Here is a 19,726-nt window from a genome sequence, read left to right as displayed (position 1 = left end):
CTCCTTGACTATGAAGCCATGCTCTTGTAACATGAGCAGAATGTGGTTTGCCATTGTCTTGCTGAAGTGAGCAGGGGCATCCATGAACAAAACGTTGCCTGAATGCCAGCAGATGTTTCTCCAAAACCACTATGTACCTTTCAGCACTCATGGTGCCTTTGCATGTGTTAGTTATCCATGCCATTGGCAGTAACACAGCCCATACCATCACAGGTGCTGGCTTTTGAACTTTGCCTCCATAACAGTCTGGTTGGTTCCTTTTCTCTCGGAAATCGTGGACACGGCGTCCACAATTTCCAAAAACAATCTGTAATGTGGACGCTTCGGACTACAGAACACTCCAATGAGAGACGTGTGAGGGAGGACATGAGGACAGTGGGTGTTAGAGAGGAGGATGCATGAGATAGGATTAGATGGAAAAAGATGACACGCTGTGGCAACCCCTAATGGGACAAGCAGAAAGAAAAAGAAGAAGATTAAAGTGTTTGTTTTAGATTTAAATTTTAGATGGTAAAAACCTGGTGGCCATAAGAAGGATGGCATGTCATTGTGAAAATCTACAATCAGACACCTTCATTTAAGTTTATACAGAGTGTGCTGTTCATGTCACTGGTAACATGAAAGAATGGGGAAGTCAGTTTAGATTCAAACCAGAAAGTTTACTACATTATGGAATCAGTTTCTTTAGACAGGGACCCAGGTCCATTAATATAAGAATGGCGGGAGGAGAAAGTGCGTGAGTGAGTGCTTGTGTGTTTGTGTGTCTGTGTGTGTCTGTAGCTTCGCGGTCATTCAGGTCATGGTAATCTGCAAAATTTTAATTAGGGCCACCGGACTCTGCTCGGTTGTTGACGACATTTCACCTTTCATAAATATATTTAGGTACCTTCAGTACAAATCTTACGTGCGCAGTTCCCCTAGTTTTCTCAGTAGTGGGTTTATCTCGAGGGGGTTGTTAAATGAGGACTGTTGCTGTTTGTTGTGAGTGGTGAATAAGTCTTTCCTTGTATGCTCACCTGCCTGGTGGCGTTATACTTTGTGAGACAATCTTTGGAGGAAGGAGGTCATAAACTGATGACAAGCGATGGTGCATCCGTACCTCGCTGGTTACAGTGGTTCCCCTTCTTGTTCACCTTGATGTAACACTTCAATGACCTTGTCTGATCACCTATACGGGACGTGGCCAACAAGTACATAACTAGGGGAACGCCACACATAAGGTTTAGAATTCAAGAAGACTTTTTCCATTAAAGGTTTAATAACCAAGAAGAGTCCATTTGTCTCAATTCATCTCAGAGGGATATGGTGGAGGGAGTGTTATGTCTCAGAACTGTCTCAGTGTTGAAAGCAGTTTACATACACTATCTTATCTATCTATCTATCTATCTCTATCTATCTATCTATCTATCTATCTATCTATCTATCTATCTATCTATCTATCTCTATCTATCTATCTATCTATCTATCTATCTATCTATCTATATCTATCTATCTATCTAGCTATCTATCTATCTATCTATCTACACACGCACAAACAGTAAATGGCTATAGTTAAAAGTTCAAATAGAGTACCAATTAGGTTGTAGATTTTCTAGATACAAGGTGGGGAATATTTGTTAAAGTGTGAGTTTAAATTATTTTCTTTTGGAGGGATTTGTATTTTAATGGGTTTTATTAATTTGTGAAAAGAAATACAGTGAAGAAAATAAGTATTTCAACATAGCTATATTGCAAGTTCACCCACTGAGAAATCATGGAGGGGTCTGAAATTTTCATCTTAGGTGCATGTCAACTGTGAGAGAGATAATCTTAAAAGAAAAATCCAGAAATCACAATGTATGATTTTTTTAAACTATTTATTTGTGTGATACAGCTGCAAATGGGTATTTGAACACCCGAGAAAACCAATGTTAATATTTGCTACAGTACACTTGTTTGCAATTACAGAGGTCAAACAATTCCTGTAGTTGTTCACCAGTTTTGCACACACTGCAGGAGGGATTTTGGCCCACTCCTCCACACAGATCTTCTCTAAATCAGACAGGTTTCTGGGCTGTTGCTGAGAAACACCGAGTTTCAGCTCCCTCCAAACATTTTCTATTGGGTTTTAGTCTGGAGACTGGCTCGGCCATACCAGAACCTTGATATGCTTCTTAGGAAGCCACTCCTTGGTTTTCCTGGCTGTGTGCTTTGGGTTATTGTCATGTTGAAAGACCCAGCCACGACCCATCTTCAATGCTCTGACTGAAGGAAAGAGGTTGTGCCAAAAAATATCACAATACATGGCCGTGGTCATCCTCTCCTTAATACAGTGCAGTTGTCCTGTCCCATGTGCAAAAAAACACCCCCAAAGCATGATGCTACCACTCCCATGCTTCACAGTAGGGATGGTGTTCTTGGGATGGAACTCATCATTCGTCTTCCTCCAAACATCCATCCATCCATTTTCTTTGCTGCTTATCCTCACGAGGGGCGCGGGGAGTGCTGGAGCCTATCCCAGCTGTCAACGTGAAGGAGGCGGGGTACACCCTGAACTGGTTGCCAGCCAATCGCAGGGAACATGGAGACAACTAACTAACCTTTCTAAGGATCATTGAGACCCCATGAGGTGATATGTTGCATGCGTCATGTTGAGCTTCTTCCATTTTCTAATGATTGCTCCAACAGTGGAGCTTTTTCCACCAAGCTGTTTGGCAATTTCTCTGTAGCCCTTTCCAGCTGTGTGGCGTTGTACAATTTTGTCTATGGTGTCTTTGGACAGCTCTTTGGTCTTGACCATGTTACAAGTTTGAGTCTTACTGATTGTATGGGGTGGACAGGTGTCTTTCTGCAGCTAACAACCTCACACAGGTGCATCTTATTCAGGATAATACATGGAGTGGAGGTGGACTTTTAAAGGCGGATTAACAGGTCTTTCAGGGTCAGAATTCTAGATGATAGACAGGTGTTCAAATACTTATTTGCAGATGTATCACACAAATAAATTGTTAAAAAATCATACATTGTAATTTCTGGATTTTTCTTTTTAGATTATCTCTCTCACAGTGGACATGCACCTACGATGAAAACTTCAGACCCCTCCATGATTTCTAAGTTGTAGAACTTGCAATATAGCTAGGTGTTCAAATACTTATTTTCTTCAATGTATGTATATATATATATATATATATATATATATATATATATATATATTTAAAGAGATTTTTTTTTCAACTGTCAGTATCAAAAGAAATTTTTCACTTTTAGGTTGCAAAAAAAAGACAAAATAATGAGGGAGGGATGTTGGGATATTTTTCATTACTTTATTTATAGTCAGCAGTTTGCAAACAGTGACTTGTGAAAATCCTTATTATGATGTCATTTCTTTGGAAGCTTCTGATATTTATTTATTTACTGACAACATTTGATTTAATTAACTTCACACCTGAAACACACCGCTTCTTTGCGTAACGTCACGAGCCAGTCAAAAGAAATCAACTAAGATATCAGGAAGAGAACTGTGGAAATGCACAGGTTCGCTTTATGCTTGGGTGCAATTTCCAGATGCCTGAAGGGCCCACATTCATCTCTTCAAACAATTATATTAAATATAAATGTAAAAACCATGGGACCGTCTAGACATCATACTGCTCAGGAAGGAGACACGTTCTGTGTCCTATAAATGAATGTGCTTCAGTATGAAATGTGCATGTCAACCTAAGAACAAAACCAAAGAACATTGTGAAGATGCTGGCTGATTAGAGTGTGTCATTATTCAAAATGAAACAAGTTTAAGTCATTACTCCAGAAGAAACTTGAAAAAAACCCATCTGATTACAGTTTGCAAATCCATGCAGCGACAAACATTTTAATGTTTAGAGACATGACCTTTGGTCTGTTGAAACTAAAATTGCCTTGCTATAATTTCACATCTTTATATTTGGAAATAAAAGTGCGAATCTTGAAAGCCTACGAACATTAGTCCAACTTTGAAATATTGGCATTCGCATCATGGTGTCACAAGGGAGGTACGAGGGCGTACCCAAATGCACGACTCAAGAGGCAAGCAGGCAGTACAGAGGAGGTCTTTATTTGTGCTGAGGTCGGTTACCAGCAGGTAAGTCCAAGAGAGCAGAGGTACTAGTAGTGGCAGGCTTACAAGAGTGGTCAGGGGACAGGCGAGGGTTGGTACACGGGAGATTGATCAAAGAAGGCAGAAGTGTCAAAGGAGTCAGGCTTATGGGGTCGGTCGGAGAACAGGCGGAGGTCGGTACACACGGGTTCACGATCAGAGATAAGGGAGTGCTGGAACGGGGCATGAGATGCGGGAATCTGGCAGAGGACCAGTCGTCCCTGGGGTCCTACATATACAGGGGTTCATCAGATCGTATGAGGCGCAGGTGTGCGCCTCCCATTCAGCTGGCCACGCCCAGCCAGGACTGGAAGGCAGGGACATGACACATGGTGTAGTATTGTTTTGCTACAGTAGGGACTGGTACACTTCACAAAATAGACGGCCTCATAAGTAAAACAACAATGTACACAATTACTGCAGCAACATTTTAGACATCATTCAGGACGTTAAAGCTTAGGCGCAACTGGATCTTCCAATGGACAATGCCCCGAAGCATACTAGTGGTTACAAAGTGGATTAAGAATATCAAAATAAATGTTTTGGAGTGGCCATCACAAAGCCTATCCTATTGGAAATATATGGTCAGACCTGATTGAACATGGGGGAATGTGGCATAAAATCTTGGCTCAGTTACATCAGTTCTATTAGAAGTAATAGATCAGAATTCCTGCCAATTTGTGGAACCATGTGGAAGGATATCCAAATTGTGTGACCCAAGACATGTCATTCTAAGGCCAAGGTAAAAAATATATATTAAATGTATGTAAACTTCTAACTTTGAAGAAAGTAATGAAAAAAATGTTGAAATAAATGCTTCTGTCATTATTCAGGAATTGGCAAATACAAATAATTTCACTAATCATAACTGATCTAAAACAGTAAATGTTTGGTCTGATTTAATGTCAAACAGACAAAAAAAAAGTCTTCTTCTACACTGTATATAAACTACTGGTTTCAACTCTATTGATTACCTGACTGTTGGCAGAAGTAACCAGAAGAATTCTGAATTGTACTGGTCTTATTTCTCACATTTTCTCCAAATACTACAAAATTGCTACAGCCATGTTTCGTAGTGAAGCTAATGAGCAAGTGCATATCTACAACAGAGCAAGAATTATTGACAATGGGGTGGGTGTTTCCCCAGGTTTCTTCCATACAGAACAACAAGACAGCAGACTCCTCCAATCCTTCCACCAAGGCCAGAGTGAGTCCCCGGCCTCCACATATTCACTTCTACACAACAGTACAATCCTCCCTGCTCCTCTTTGCATTGACCTCATACACTACATGGCCAGCCACCTCATACACTACATGGCCAGTGAAAATGCAGGTTCAAAAAACTTATTAGTATAAACACCGGGGATCGGCACTTATCTGAATTCCTTGGAAAGGAAAGTATTTTCCACAAAGATGTCTTTATTTCAAGAATACTCTTGAAATATTGTACAGGGTTGAAATCAAAGGTTTGAAGAATTTCTCTTTGAATATTCTGAACTTCTATTTTAATTACCGTAATTATGTAGTTGCCGTGGCATACAGCAGAGCTCTGCAAGAATTAGCTGCTCATTGGCCTAAATCAGTGCTTTTCAAATAGTGAGCGACCTGAAGTACAGAACCCACAAGAGACAACATGAAAATATTTTTTCACATGGATCAAAAGAAAGTCGGAGAGAGATTAAGACAATGAGACAAAAGAAGGTCACCCGAAAGCTAAGACAAGGAAATATGACGATGCGTATGTAGCGCTTAGGTTCACCATGACTACAGTGGGAGAGGAGGAAAGATGGCTGTGTTTGTGGCTAAAAATGTTGAAAGCAGATAGCATGAAGCCAAATAAATCAATGCTCCACTTAAAGGCACTACACCCCAGTTATGCTAGTAAGTCAATAGATTTTTTTCAGTAAAAACGTGCCAGATATTGCCAACAATTATCACGCTTTGTAAAATCTACTTCAGTAAACCAGCGAGCACTGTTATCATCATATAAAGTAGCCTGCCAAATTGCTCTGTGCAAAAAAAACACACACCATAGATTTATTGATTTCTGTTTTGTAAATTAGATTTTTAGATATGGTGCTCCTGAGTTAATGTTGCTGAACTGAATTTGAAGTTATTTAATGATTTTATTTTAATTCATTTTTCACCGTTTACAGTTTAAAAATTGTTTTTTTTAATTTAAGGCAAATTGATGGGCCTAAATATTTTCTTTTTTTTCCAATTTTAGATAGATATTAAATGAACATTTAGTTATACTGATACAGATACACATACAGATAACTACAATATGTACATAAAGATCCCCATGAGGATCTGGAATCATATTCTTTCACAGTCCTGACTGAAGAATATGTAACTCTATTTCAAAACCCTCCATGCATTCATAATCTGAGCCGCTTATCCTCACAAGGGTCGTGGGAGTGCTGGAGCCTATCCCAGCTATCTTCGGGCAGGAGGCGGGGTACACCCTGAACTGGTTGCCAGCCAATCAAAGGGAATATGTAACCACAAGCCTCCGCACTCACATTCACAACTAAGGGCAATTTAGAGTATCCAGTTAACCTCCCATGCACGTTTTTTAGGATGTGGGAGGAAACTGGAGTGGCCGGAAAAAAGGCACGAGCGAATTTGCAATTTATTGACAGTAAAAGCTGGAATTTCAACCCCAGTCCTCAAAACTGTGAGGCAGGACTCTCACCATTTTACCACTGTGCCACCCTATTTTGATACCATTGTTTATGATTAAAACAACATTTTATAGGGGTACTATGTATAGCATAACACAGTACACAGAAATAATACAGATCCCAGTTTCTGAGACATACAAGCGCGACTGTGTTTGCTTATTGTGTTCCAAAATCTTCTTCAGTGACTCAGTGGTATTTTTTTTTTCTTAGGAATAAATTGGGAATATCCTCTCGCTATGTACAGTAATTTTTAAATGTGACTTATGACAGGATTCGATGTTTTTGAGTGGCCCTTTGAACTGCAGATGCAAATCAAAGTGAATAAGAAAGGAACCTGCCCGAAAATATATTACAAGCAGATAAAATGCGCATGGCTGAAGGTTACAACAGAAATTTCCGACTGAATTACTTAGTCCTATTTCTCCTACTTTAGATATCACTTATGGGTGTGGTATTAGCCAAGAGAGATGTCCATTTCATTGTGGAAAGTGAGCCAGCAACAAAAAAATGTGTGTCCCCATGCCGCTAATCACACACCATGGTGTACTGTATTGTGAACATCATACATTTATTTCTCAAATCCACACTTCCGAATTTTCTTTAGGTATTACGATTTTACAGCTCAGTGATAGCTACTAACTGTTATGCATGATGGCAGTAGCATCCTTCATCACGTGTGTGTGCGCACATGCACCATTCTCTTTGAGTCATTCTCTGCTGTTGCTGCGCCACTCACATCAGCATTCCACTTTTATTCTGGATTAAGACATGAATCTCAAGAATGGGAGTGGAGTAGCTCATGCCTGCCTACCTGCTGTGTTGCTGTAGGAATAACTATACAGTATCTTTTGTGGATGTTGGGATTACAAGAAGTCACACCACGTCTGGTAAAAGTAAAAATAGGCAGGCCTAATGTTTTTTTTTATAACAGTGAAGCACAGTCTATAAACCAGGATAACTACATTATATTTACTGCCCAAGGTGTTTTCTTCAAACTACCATTTTTTTAATTGTCTTTCCTTGCCATTGTTGTTACTCATACATGCAATTTAACATATTTGTGATTTATTCTAAAATTTCATTGAAATTATATTCAATGGGCACGGTGGGGAAGCTGTAGAGCGTTGGTATCACAGTTCTGAGGACTGGTTCAAATCCCAGCCCCGCCTGTGTGAAGCTTGCATGTTCTCCCTGTGCCCTGGGTGGGTTTTCTCTGGGTACTCCAGTTTCCTCCCACATCCCAAAAACGTGTTAATTGGGATGTGATTGTGCATGCGACTGTTGTCTGTCTCCATGTGCCCTGCGATTGGCTGGCAACCAGGGTCTACCCTGCTTCCTGCCCAATGACAACAGGGATTGGCTCCAGCACTCCCGTGACCCGTGTGAGGATAACTAGCTCAGAAAATGGGTAGATATATGGATGAAAATAATAAAATGATTACTGTGTGGTGGAAGAGTGGAGCAATTGGTTTGAGGTTTGGCCTCACAGTTCTGGGGTTTAAATCCCGGCCCCGCCTGTGTGGAGCTTGCATGTTCTCCCCGTGCCTGCGTGGGTTTTCTCCAGAAACTCCGGTTTCCTTTCACATTCCACACCGTGTGTTAATTTGGGACTCTAAATTGCACTTAGGTATGATTGCGTGACTGTTGCGCTGTGATTGGCTGGCTACCAGTTTAGGGTATACCCTGCCTCCTCCTCATTGATAGCTGGGATAGGGTCCCACACACCCCCGACCCTTGTGAGGATAAGCAGCTAAGAAATGGATGGATGGATGGATGGATGGATGGATGGATGGATGGATGGATGGATGGATGGATGGATGGATTACTGTGGTCTGCACAGTGGTCTTCTCATTAGCATATACCGTTTGTTATACCTGCGTTTGGTAAGCAAACAGTTCAAGTTGTACCCCACCTCCTGCCCAAAGATAGCTGTTGTAGGCTCCAGCACTCCTGCGACCCTTGCGAGGATAAGCAGCTCAGATACTGGATGGATGGATGTTTGCTCTGCAGTTTTGAGGCCAAACTGTGTGGTGTTTGCATGTTCACCGTGCGCTTGCTAAGGGTTTTTCTCCGGGTACACTGGCTCCCTCACACATTCCCAAAACAATAATGGGAAATTATTAAGTAATACAGTTAAAAATTTTTGAATGATGATCGTTTCAAACTAATACGTGTTAGTGTAATACCAACAGTCACCTTGGAAACAGTGGTCCCAACTCTTTTCAGGTCATCGACCAAGTCCTGTCGTGTAGTCCTTTTATTGCATATTATGCCACCAAATATTAAATGTTATTAATTTTGAGTTAACTTAATAATGTCTATTCCAATACATTAATTATTTGTTCAATTGAAAAGTGGGTGAGTTCAAGCAAAAAGCGCTCTGTTCTGAGTTAACACATCTAGATGTAATATCATAACATGAAAATTCTGAACTTCTCTCTCATATCCAACTTTTGATCTGAAACCTGAATATCTTCAGTGTACAAAAAAAATGGAGTTGACCTTGCCTTTCCAATATTTCGGAGGTGACTGTATTTTGAAAAACAGATACATCAAAGGTTATTTTTTCTTTCAATAGCAATCTACTTTATGAGCTGCTTATCCTCACGAGGGGTGCAGGATTTAAAAGCTGATTACATGCTGAACTAATTGCCGGTTAGTTGCAGGGCACATATCAACACCATCCCTGAGCAGTAACTGATCCCACATTGCCCACACCAAAGTCAGACGTGTGTACCACTACACTATGAGTGGCTACTTTTTCTTTCAATAATACATTGAAAATAGTTGAACCCAAACTTGCTAAAGTGCATTGAACAAAAATTTAAATGCAACACTTTTGGTTTTGCTCCCGTTTTTGAGCTAGACTCCAAGATCTTAAACTTTTTCTCCATCCACAAAAGGCCATTTCTCTCCAAAATTGTTCACAAATTTCTATAATCTGTATTGGTGAGCATTTTTCCTTTGTCGAGATAATCCATCCCACTTCATGGGTGTGGCATATCGAGATGCTAATTAGACAGCATGATTATTGCACAGGCTGGACGCAATAAAAGGCCACTCTGAATTGTGCACTTTTAACACACAGTTAATTCGACAGATGTTGCAAGTTCTGAGAGAGCGTGCAATTGGCATGCTGGCTGCAAGAATCTCCACCAGATCTGTTGTCCATTAGTAGAATGTTTCGATAAGATAAGATGGAACCACACTGGCCCAGAACCTTGACATCCGGCATGTTCACCTCTGAGATTGTCTGAGACCAGCCGCCTGGATAGCTGGTGCAACTATCGGTTTGCATAACCAAAGAATCTGCATGCTCGTCATCCTCATCAGGGTCTAGACCTGACTGCAGTTTTTCGTTCAAACTTGAGTGGGTGAATGGTTACGTTTGATGACATCTGGCACATTGGAGAAGTGTTCTCGCGGTTTTCACTGTTCAGGGCAGACGGCCGACAGCATGTGTGGCGTTGTGTGGGTGAGGGATTTGCTGGTGTCAGCGTTGTGGATCGAGTGGTCCATGGTAGTGGTGGGGTTATGCTTTGTCCAGCCGTATATTATGGGCAATGAACATGGCTGCGTTATATTGATGGCATTTTGAATAGACAGTCACAATTCTTCCATGGCCAGCATACTCCCCAAATATGTCACCCATTGAGTATGTTTAGGATGCTATGGATTGGTGTATATGACACCAATTTCTGTTTCCTGCCAATATTCAGGAACATCATACAGCCATTGAAGAGGAGTGGACCAATATTCCTCAGACCACAGCCAAAAATCTGATCAACTCTACGAAGGAGATGCACTGTGTGAGACAAATGGTGCTCAGACCAGAGACTGACTGGTTTTCTGAACCCCCCATTTAAGAGTGACCTTTTATTGTGGCCAGCCTAATGAACACCTGTGTAATAATTTTGGTGTCTAATCAGCATCTTGGTATGCCGCGCCCATGAAATAAGATTATTTCAACAAAGGAGAAATGTTCACTCATAGATTTCAACAGATTTGTGAACAATATTTGAGGTAAATGGCCTTTTGTTTATGCAGAAAAAGTTTTAGCTCTTTGAGTGCAGCGCATGAAAATGGGAGCAAAAACAAAACTGTTGTTTAAATTTTAGTTCAGTGTTTGTTTCAAACCATCATTTCATCATCCTGTAGTTATGCTTTTTATCACATCATACACAATGACTGGGAGTCTACTACCTGTTTTCTGGGTCTTGTCACCTGACTTACGCAACTTAAGCACCAAAGCAGTTGTGACATTAGTTTTAGTCACCAGCAGAGGGCGAAACTGCCCAACATGGGGGGGCCCTGAGATAGCTGAAAAATGATGAAGTAAACTGTTAAATTCTTATTCCACTAATGCAATGTTAATTTAAAGACCATGTTTAAACAAGTGAAGGCATAGTCAATGTATTGTGAAACAAAAATATGGGGGAGTTTCACTTATTGTGATATGTTTCAATAATAAAACTGAAATGACAGGTGATGGATAAGGAGCTAGCATATTCTGCTAAATTGAGTAGTTAGCTCCCCTTCCTTGACTTCTCACTTGTTTCCCTCTGTCTTATTCTGCTGCCTCATGCACATAGCTACCAGTAATCAACACCTGGTTCCTTATTGCATCTTCTCCAGGTGGCATGGCACTAAAATACTGTGTAGTAGTTGATACTCAGTTGCAAGGCACTGCTTTTGAATGTCAATCTGCTTATCTCGTGAAAATTCAGCTATTTATTCATGTTCTTTTTGTGATAAGTTTGTATCCTAACACATGATCATGAAGCTGGTCCTTCTTTTATAAAGTCACTTGCAAAAACAAAACAAAGCCAAATATAAAGCAAAACACACAGTCATGGATACTTATTGCCTGAGTTACACTGATGACTCACAAGATTGGCTTGTCTCAGGTTACATCATGCATGATGATGGCCTGACCTTGAGCTGACCCTTGTAATAGAAATCAGCATTATGATTCTGATAGTTTTTAAACCTGGTGTGACAGTTGAACATTTGGTTTTCTGTATGGAATGGCATGTGCTGACACACCTGCCCCGCATGTTTTCTGCAGTCCAATTTTGTGATGCATGTCCTCTATCTCACATGTCCTTTGCTTGCTTTATCTTGTGCTGTCAATGGAAGCACTTTGTTATAAAGTCAATATCCTCATCGTTTCTTGTCAACTTTCATCTTTAAAACTGCATTTAATTGTTTTTTCTAAAACCGTTTAGTGGTTGTTGCAAAAAAAAAAAAAAAAAAAAAAAAAAAAAACAGTAAAACCTCATGCAACAGCTCCATTTACCCAACATGCTGTCTCTGAGCTAATATAAGAGGAAGCATTTGATTTGGATGACAGAATCACTTCCATAACAGTGCAAGTTTCTTGTGGACTTAAAGCTGCCAGCTGATCTGCTCTTCTTCTGCTCTCATCTCTTTCCCTACCCCTTTCCCTAATTCTACCTATATTTCTTTCTTAACACGGCTTTCTGATACCTTTCCTTTTCTTGCTTGCCTATGTGTCTCCCTGCCTGTCTTTAGGTTCAGATAGTGCACAAAAAGCTGGACTTCAGCCATGTCACGTCTCGCTGTGGCTCCAAGGACAATATCAAACATGTCCCTGGAGGTGGCAATGTAAGTAAAGCTGCTGCTGGTGAGAGTAGATTGGTTTGGCATGAGACTTGGATAAGATTTTTTAAGCAAATTCCAAATTTGTGGAAAACTTAGAATTTCTTTTCCTCCTGTAGCAGCCATGAAAAGCCTACATTGCTTTATGAAAGAATGATAACAGCAGTTTGGGTTGTCAAAAGATACATGACTCTATGCATATTTTATCATGTAGACCTGACTGGGCTGTATTTTGACAAAATCTATGCACCTCATTCTTACCTTAGTGGTCTTCACACTCCTGTTTTAAATTCCACACACTCTAAAAGTTATGTTTTCTGTCGCTGCTCTATGGATGTTTGGCCCCCACTGTGCCTGGTGATGAATGTGAAAGTTTAGCGTTCATCTTCTTTAGAGTTAATCTGTCTTAACTCTAATGCATGTATCCAAAAGCATGATTTGTTCCATCACAACTAGTATACAAAAAAATCCCGGTGCTGTTGACAACTTTTGAATGAACTTGTCGAAATGGCGTCTTCAGAGAAGAATCCCTTCTTTATTAATGATTGGAAGCTTGTTTTGAATCTACACTGACAAAACAATTAATAGTGGCGATAAATGTCATACTGTGCTGATATCACCAAATTGATGGCAAGTCTTGATACTAACCCTTGGGAATATTGCCATTCTAGCTCATACTGCTATGTTTATAAATTGCCTGGATTAAATAACCCTTCCCTGAACCTTCACCTTATCATGGTGGAGGGGTTTGTGTGTCCCAATGATCCTATGAGCTGTCTGGGCCTTCATGCCCTTTCGAGTCACCCATTGCAAGCAGGTCCTAGGTGAGGGACCAGACAAAGGACAGCTCTATAAACCCCAATGATGAATAAAAATAATGGATCTAGGTTTCCCTTCCCTTGACCCAGGTGACTGAGGCCTGCCTCTGGAGCCAGGCCTGGAGGTTGGTCTTGTAGATGAGTGGCTTTTGACCAGGCCTGCATCTATGGGTTCGGCCCAGCACAGCCCGAAAAGGTAACGTAGGTCCCCTTTGTCATGGGTTCCCCACCTGTGCGAGGGGCCTCAGGGGTCGGGTGCTCATCATAGGTTGTCCATACCGAACACTGGGTTCAGGCATAAGGGTATACCCATGTGCCCATGGCACCAAGACACCCTAGGTCACATTTCAATTATCAACTTTGTGGTCATGTCATCGGACTTGCAGCCGCATGTCTTAGAGATTTGGGTGAAGAGAGGGGTGGAGGAGTCAACTGATCACCACCTGTGTATAGTGAGGATGGGACACTGCTGACCTTGCCAAAGGGTATTGTGTATCAGTGCGGAGAATACTTCGAAGACCTCCTCAATTCAACTGATATGACTTCCCTTGAGGAAGCAGAGTCTGGGTTCTCTGAGGCCAGCTCTCCTATCTCGGGTTGAGTTCACTGAGGTGGTTAAAAAGCTCCACAGTGGTCGTGTGTGGATGAGATTCACCCGAAGTTCCTAAACGCTCTGGATGTTGTGGGGCTGTCCTGGTTGACACGCCCCTGTAACATCGAATGGAGATCGTCGACAGTGTCTCTGTATTGGCAGAATGGGGTGGTGGTGCCCCTTTTTAAAAAGGGGGATCGGAGGGTTTGCTCCAACTACAGGGCGATCATACTCCTCAGCCTCTCTGGTAAGGTCTATTCAGGGGTGCTGGAGAGGTGGGTCCGTCAGGAAGTAAAATCTCAGATTCAGGAGGATCATTGTGGTTTTTGTCCTAGCTGCGGAAGAGTTGACCAGCTATACACCCTCGACAGGGTCCTTGAGGGTGCATGAAAGTTCACCCAACCAGTCTACATTTATTTTGTGGATTGGAGAAAGTGTTCGACTGTGTCCCTCGGGGTGTACTGTTGGGAGGTCCTTCGGGAGTATGGAGTACAAAACCACCTGCTACAGGCTGTTCGTTCCCTGTATGACCGGTGTCAGAGTTTGGTCGACTTTTCCGGCAGTAAGTAAGACTCGTTTCCGGTGAGGGTTGGACTCCGCCAAGGCTCCCCTTTGTCACCAATTCTGTTCATAACTTTTCTGGACAAAATCTCTATGCGCAGCCCAGGTGTAGAGGGGTTCCGGTTTGTATTGCATATCTGCTTTTTGGAGATGATGTGGTTCTGTTGTCTTCATCATGCAATGATCTCCAACTCTCAATGAAGCAGTTTGCACCAGAGTGAAGCGGGTAGGATGAGAATCAGCACCTCCAAAAGTGAGACGATTGTCCTTCATCAGAAAAGGGTGCCGTGGCCTCTCCTGGTCAGAGATCAGATCCTGCTCCAAGTGGAGGAGTTCAACTATCTTGGGGTGTTGTTCATGAGTGAGGGAAGAATGAAGCATGAGATCGTCAGGTGGATCGGTTCAGCATCTGCAGTAATGCAGACTTTGTATCGGTCCATTTTACCAATTAACCAATTAACCAGTTAATCTCACTTAACTTATATCTTATTATTTTATAACATTTTGGGGTTCCATTAAGTGAAGCAATGGTTGGATGACATGAATAACCTAAGAGTCCTGACCACAGAAGAGATGGGAAACTAACTCTATTGTTTTAATTTTCAGTTCTAATACTTTGGACCTTTTCTTACAGTATATTGGTTTTCCTTTTGTGATATTATTACTTTATTTACTTATGTGCTATCAAAATGTACTTCTCCAAGACTTAAAAATTGCAGCACTTGTATTCACCTGTTATAGATTGTGTATAATTATTATTTATTCAAAGATAAGTTTGTGTCCTAACCTGAAAATTGAAATCTCTGGTCCTCAGGTACAGATTCTGAACAAGAAAGTTGATGTGAGTAAAGTCACATCCAAGTGTGGCTCCAAGGACAACATCAAGCACAAGCCAGGTCATCTCCAGTGTTTGTCTGTACGCTTGTGTGCCTGTGTATTCTCCAATCAATCAAACAGTAGTTTTCTTTTATTCTGGTCTCATATTAACGCATGTAATGCAGGTGGTGGTGATGTCAAGATTGAATCTCATAAGCTTAACATTAAGGCAAAGTCCAAGATTGGTTCACTGGACAACGTGGGACAAGGCAATGGACAGACAAATGGACACAAGGTGGAATTTTTATATACTGTGATGATGAAATGTATTCACAGTTCATGGTTAGGAATGTTTCAAATCTTGACTCCGGTCCTCCTGTGTGGCATTTAAATAGTGTCCCTTGTGTTTGTGTGCCCCACCCCTCCACCCCCACATTCCAAAAACATGTCAATTGAAAACTTTACATTATCCTGAGGCGTGAATGTGAGAGTGAATGGTTGTTTCTGTATACATGTCCTGCGTCTGGTGTGTACCCTGACTCTCCTCCTAAATCAAAGGATAGGCTCCGGTTCATGCTATAGATTAAAAATGGATGGATGGATGGATGGATGGACGCAGATAGGGAGTATGTGTGTTGCATGTTACTCTACTTCTGACTCATTTTGCTCTTCACACTCATCACCACTAGATGGGGTAGTGGCATGATTAGCAGCGGATAATAATACAGTAAATTGTTTGTGTGCTTCTGTGTCCTTGCCTACCACGCATGTCTATATCTGGCAACAGGAGGAGAGAGGAGAGGAAAAGACTTCCTCACCTCCGAACACAGGACTACCAGGCGTTGCCAAGGCAACGACAGCACTAGGAGGTGTTGCAAAGGAAAATGGGGTTAAGGAGCCCTTGCCTACTCCTTTTGGATCCGACGGTTTGAGAGACCCACTTAGTTCTAACAGGCGCATTGCTGAGAAAAGTAAGTGTTTGGGGTGCACAATATTTTGTGTCATTGTGATGTACTTGTACACAATAGTCACATGGCAGGGTGTGCTGCAATGGCGGTGTTACATTAATTTATTGTGCGCATCATCGGTTCACCATCATTCCTTTCATATGATATTGTGTTGTTATATGCACATTAAACAGGAAGGAGAAAAGTCTTCTTTTTGTTTGAATTCCTCATTAAAAAAAAAAAATCAAGCAACACGTTTTCTCCATGTTTTTGAGATTGTAGGCTGAAAGCTGCAGCATGCTCCTTGTGTTCACTTAAGAGGTTAGCAGTAGTGGCAAAATGAAATGTCAGTATTTTGAGGCTGATAGCCCATTAGGGCGGCACGATGGGGCAGCTATAAAGTGTTGCAGTTCTGAGGTCCAGGGTTTGATTTCGGCCCTGCCTGCATGGGTTTTCTCCGGGCACTCGGGTTTCCTCCCACATCCCAAAAACATGCAACATTAATTGGACACTCTTAATTGCCCCAACGTGGGATTGTGAGTGTGGCAGTTTGTCTCGATGTGCCCTGCGATTGGCTGGCAACCAGTTCACTGTGTACCCCGCCTCCTGCCCGTTGACAGCTGAGATAGGCTCCAACACTCCCGTGACCCTCGTGAGGAAAAGCGGCTAAGAAAATGGATTATGTGACATTAATTGAACTGATGATATAGCGGTACACATCCCTGTCTTTGGTAAGGGGAGCCTGGGATCAATCACACTCAGTGATGGTGTACCCTGCGACTGACTGGTGACCAGTTCTGGGTGTAATCCACCTTTCACCCAGAGTTGGCTGGGACTTTCAGCACCACCTTGAACTTTGTGTCGATAAGCAGCTTGGAAAATAGAATGGAACGGAATTGAACTTGTTCATTTTTGGAACGATGAACTGAACTTTGAACTAGTTGATGTAAAAAAAAATTAACTATACTAAAACAGATCATGTATTATGTCACATCACAATATTTATCACAGGTTTTAAACAAAATGACAAAGTCATCATTTGCAGACTCAGTTGTTTTGTTTTTGTGTTTTATGAAATGCTAAAACGTTTCACTTTTTTTTCTGTATTGTTCACCATAGAGTTCTGAAACACAAAACTGAATACAAAAGTGCATTAAATTACAATATTGCAAATAATTCTGAAAAGCTTCCAACTTGAATCTGTCTTCCTCCCTGTCACAGATTGAATCTCACCTCAAGAGTTTTGGTGGGGTACGCCCTGCACTCACCAGTTGACCAACTAACTTCCATGGTCACTTCCCTTTGGCCCTGCCTTCCATCTTGCCTCCTGCAGCACCAAACTGAAAGTCCGCCTCGTAGTGTTTCTGGGCTCCACTACCTCCCAATACACCAACCCTGACCTTTCGATTCTACTGGGTTAACCTTTGGCTCACCCCACCATAGAGAAGAGCACTTGTTGTTTGTCTGTGAAACTTCTGTCTCATAGTACTCCTCATAAGCATTGGCGTTAGAGGACGTAAATGCCAATCTGAAAACCCATCACTATACACCCCAATGCTTTAAATAAATATTTTTAGTTGGAGATATTTTCCAAAAAGTAACTTTACCTACTTAGTCATTTACTCACCAATGCACTAATCCACCAACCAGTAGCAAGTGACTTTGATGTTCACATCCATTTAGCCAGCTCCAAGCCTTCCAAACCAGGTGAGGCATATCTATGAAGCCTGCTGGAAAGCAAATTCCCCATCTGTTTTAAATGGACACACGTATCATTTTAGGCAACAGTTCATTATTTGTAAATCTATGGTATCTACAGCTCTGCACTCTGTGTCATCGTAGGTAACTCGAGCTTGCTTAGGAATCCCTCCTTATGCCTGCAGGTACTCATTGGTATTAGAACCATGGGAGAAAGAGCTCGCGAGAAGAAGGTCAATGATGAGGATGATGATTAAATGGGCTAAAACAGTCAAAGGTGGTCAAGGAAGTAAAAGTAATTGTCAAGCAATCAGAAAGTCGTTTGGGGGGTTCCTTTGCTCGTAATGCTTTTGGTATAATACAGCTACATCAGATCAGGTAGTTTGTCCTCAGTTGTGTGACTTGCATTCGAAGGTTGAGCTTTGACCGTCTGTATTTTTACTGCTGTGTCACCCTAATTTAGCTGGATTTGAGTTGTGTTTAACCACAGACTTAAACTGCTTGCTGTGCTGCACTTTCTCAAATTATATTTCATATAAATCGTCACATGAAGCCGTAATATTTAGTAGGTTGTATGTGATAATTGTCTATTGATAGACAACTTCCTGTCGGCTGTTTTGTGCTTGGTGGAAGTTTCAGCATTACTTAACTGTTGGATCATGCACAGTACATTCTTGCATTCTACTGATGAAAGTCTGTGGAACACTTGGACTTTCTGGTCACATGGTTTTAGCAGAAGAGCTGTGCGATAAAAAGTGAATGCTTAGCTTAGCTCAGGTTCAAACATTTTTGGGAAGATTCTAAATCCAGTAGACTACATCAAGGTATTAATGATAAAATGGATTTGTTGTTTGTGTTAAGGTGCCCCCATAAGCCTGGATAAGTGGAAGATGGATGGATGGATGGATGGATGGATGGATGGATGGATGGATGGATGGATGGATGGATCTGTCATTAATTTAATTCTTTCAATCTGTATAAATGTTGTTTAGGCCCATCACACACTGAACGACGTGAACAAAACGACTGAACTGTCATGTAATGTGCAGAGTTCCACGACAGGTTTTCGTGATTGGCTGACCGCCAGCCTTTGCTTTTGTGGACAGTGTGACATTGTTGCAACTGTAACAGCTAATTATAAATGCACATAAGATGGACCAAAAATTATGTTTCCGGGTCTGAAGTAAGTGAGACCCAGTCAACCGGCAAGCTGTGCCAATACAGTATATACAATATGTATGTATATATTCTGTTTCAAAATAATACTTGACAATATAGGTTACCTGTGGTTAGTTAGCAAAGCGTGCAGACTCTGTTGCTGAAATGCACGTGTCCTGTACAATAAATGGATCATTTCCAATAGCTTCTCAAAATGTCCACAAACACCTTTATTCTTTCCTCTTCTTTATGGCCGTCTGCTTGTTCATTGACAATCACGGCATATTTTTGTTGTCAATTAAAAATTATATGTGTGTGTGTGTGTATATATATATATATATATATATATATATATATACACACACACACACACTTTGTTGTAACACTTTGGTGAATGACCAGTACCCAATTGCTTGGCGTGCAGCGAGGAGTTGCCAAGTGTAATTTTTTCTGTGATAGTGGACTTCAGTCGTGTTCCGCTGCATTCCTCAGTGTGTGTTGGCCCTAAAGCAAGGGTGCCAAGACATTTTCACCCCAAGATCTACGCTTCAAGCAGCCAGCCTTTCACGATCTACCAATGGTGGGGGGGACACCTGCGCATCACCGCGACTGCCGCAGAGAAAGCAAGAAGAGAGCGACAATAATTAGGAGGCCAGCTCGCTAGAACGCACCTTTATCGGCGTATTGGCCACACCTGGGTCAAGCGACGAGATGGA

General features: G+C 41.5%; 1 protein-coding gene across 7 annotated transcripts in view; it reads left to right on the top strand.

Moving 5' to 3' along the window:
- Nucleotides 1-19,295, top strand: part of map4l (microtubule associated protein 4 like) — a 53,921-nt gene extending 34,626 nt beyond the window's left edge. For 4 of the 7 annotated variants that reach the window (XM_061840157.1, XM_061840155.1, XM_061840152.1 and 1 more), the window contains 6 exons: nt 5,259-5,318; nt 12,334-12,426; nt 15,206-15,287; nt 15,393-15,502; nt 15,995-16,178; nt 17,376-19,295. In XM_061840157.1, the coding sequence (XP_061696141.1) occupies nt 5,259-5,318; nt 12,334-12,426; nt 15,206-15,287; nt 15,393-15,502; nt 15,995-16,178; nt 17,376-17,380 (534 nt within the window). In that variant the 3' untranslated portion in view covers nt 17,381-19,295. Of the gene's footprint in view, nt 1-5,258; nt 5,319-12,333; nt 12,427-15,205; nt 15,308-15,392; nt 15,503-15,994; nt 16,179-17,375 lie in introns of all 7 variants that reach the window. The other 3 variants (XR_009797877.1, XM_061840153.1, XM_061840154.1) reach the window with 3 other exon arrangements.
- The last annotated feature ends 431 nt before the right edge of the window (nt 19,296-19,726 follow it).

This window comes from Syngnathoides biaculeatus, chromosome 13, assembly GCF_019802595.1.
Source record: "Syngnathoides biaculeatus isolate LvHL_M chromosome 13, ASM1980259v1, whole genome shotgun sequence".
NCBI classification, from domain to species: Eukaryota; Metazoa; Chordata; class Actinopteri; order Syngnathiformes; family Syngnathidae; genus Syngnathoides; species Syngnathoides biaculeatus.
Note: the sequence above shows the minus strand (reverse complement) of the source record. Positions and strands in the feature narration are given on the sequence as shown.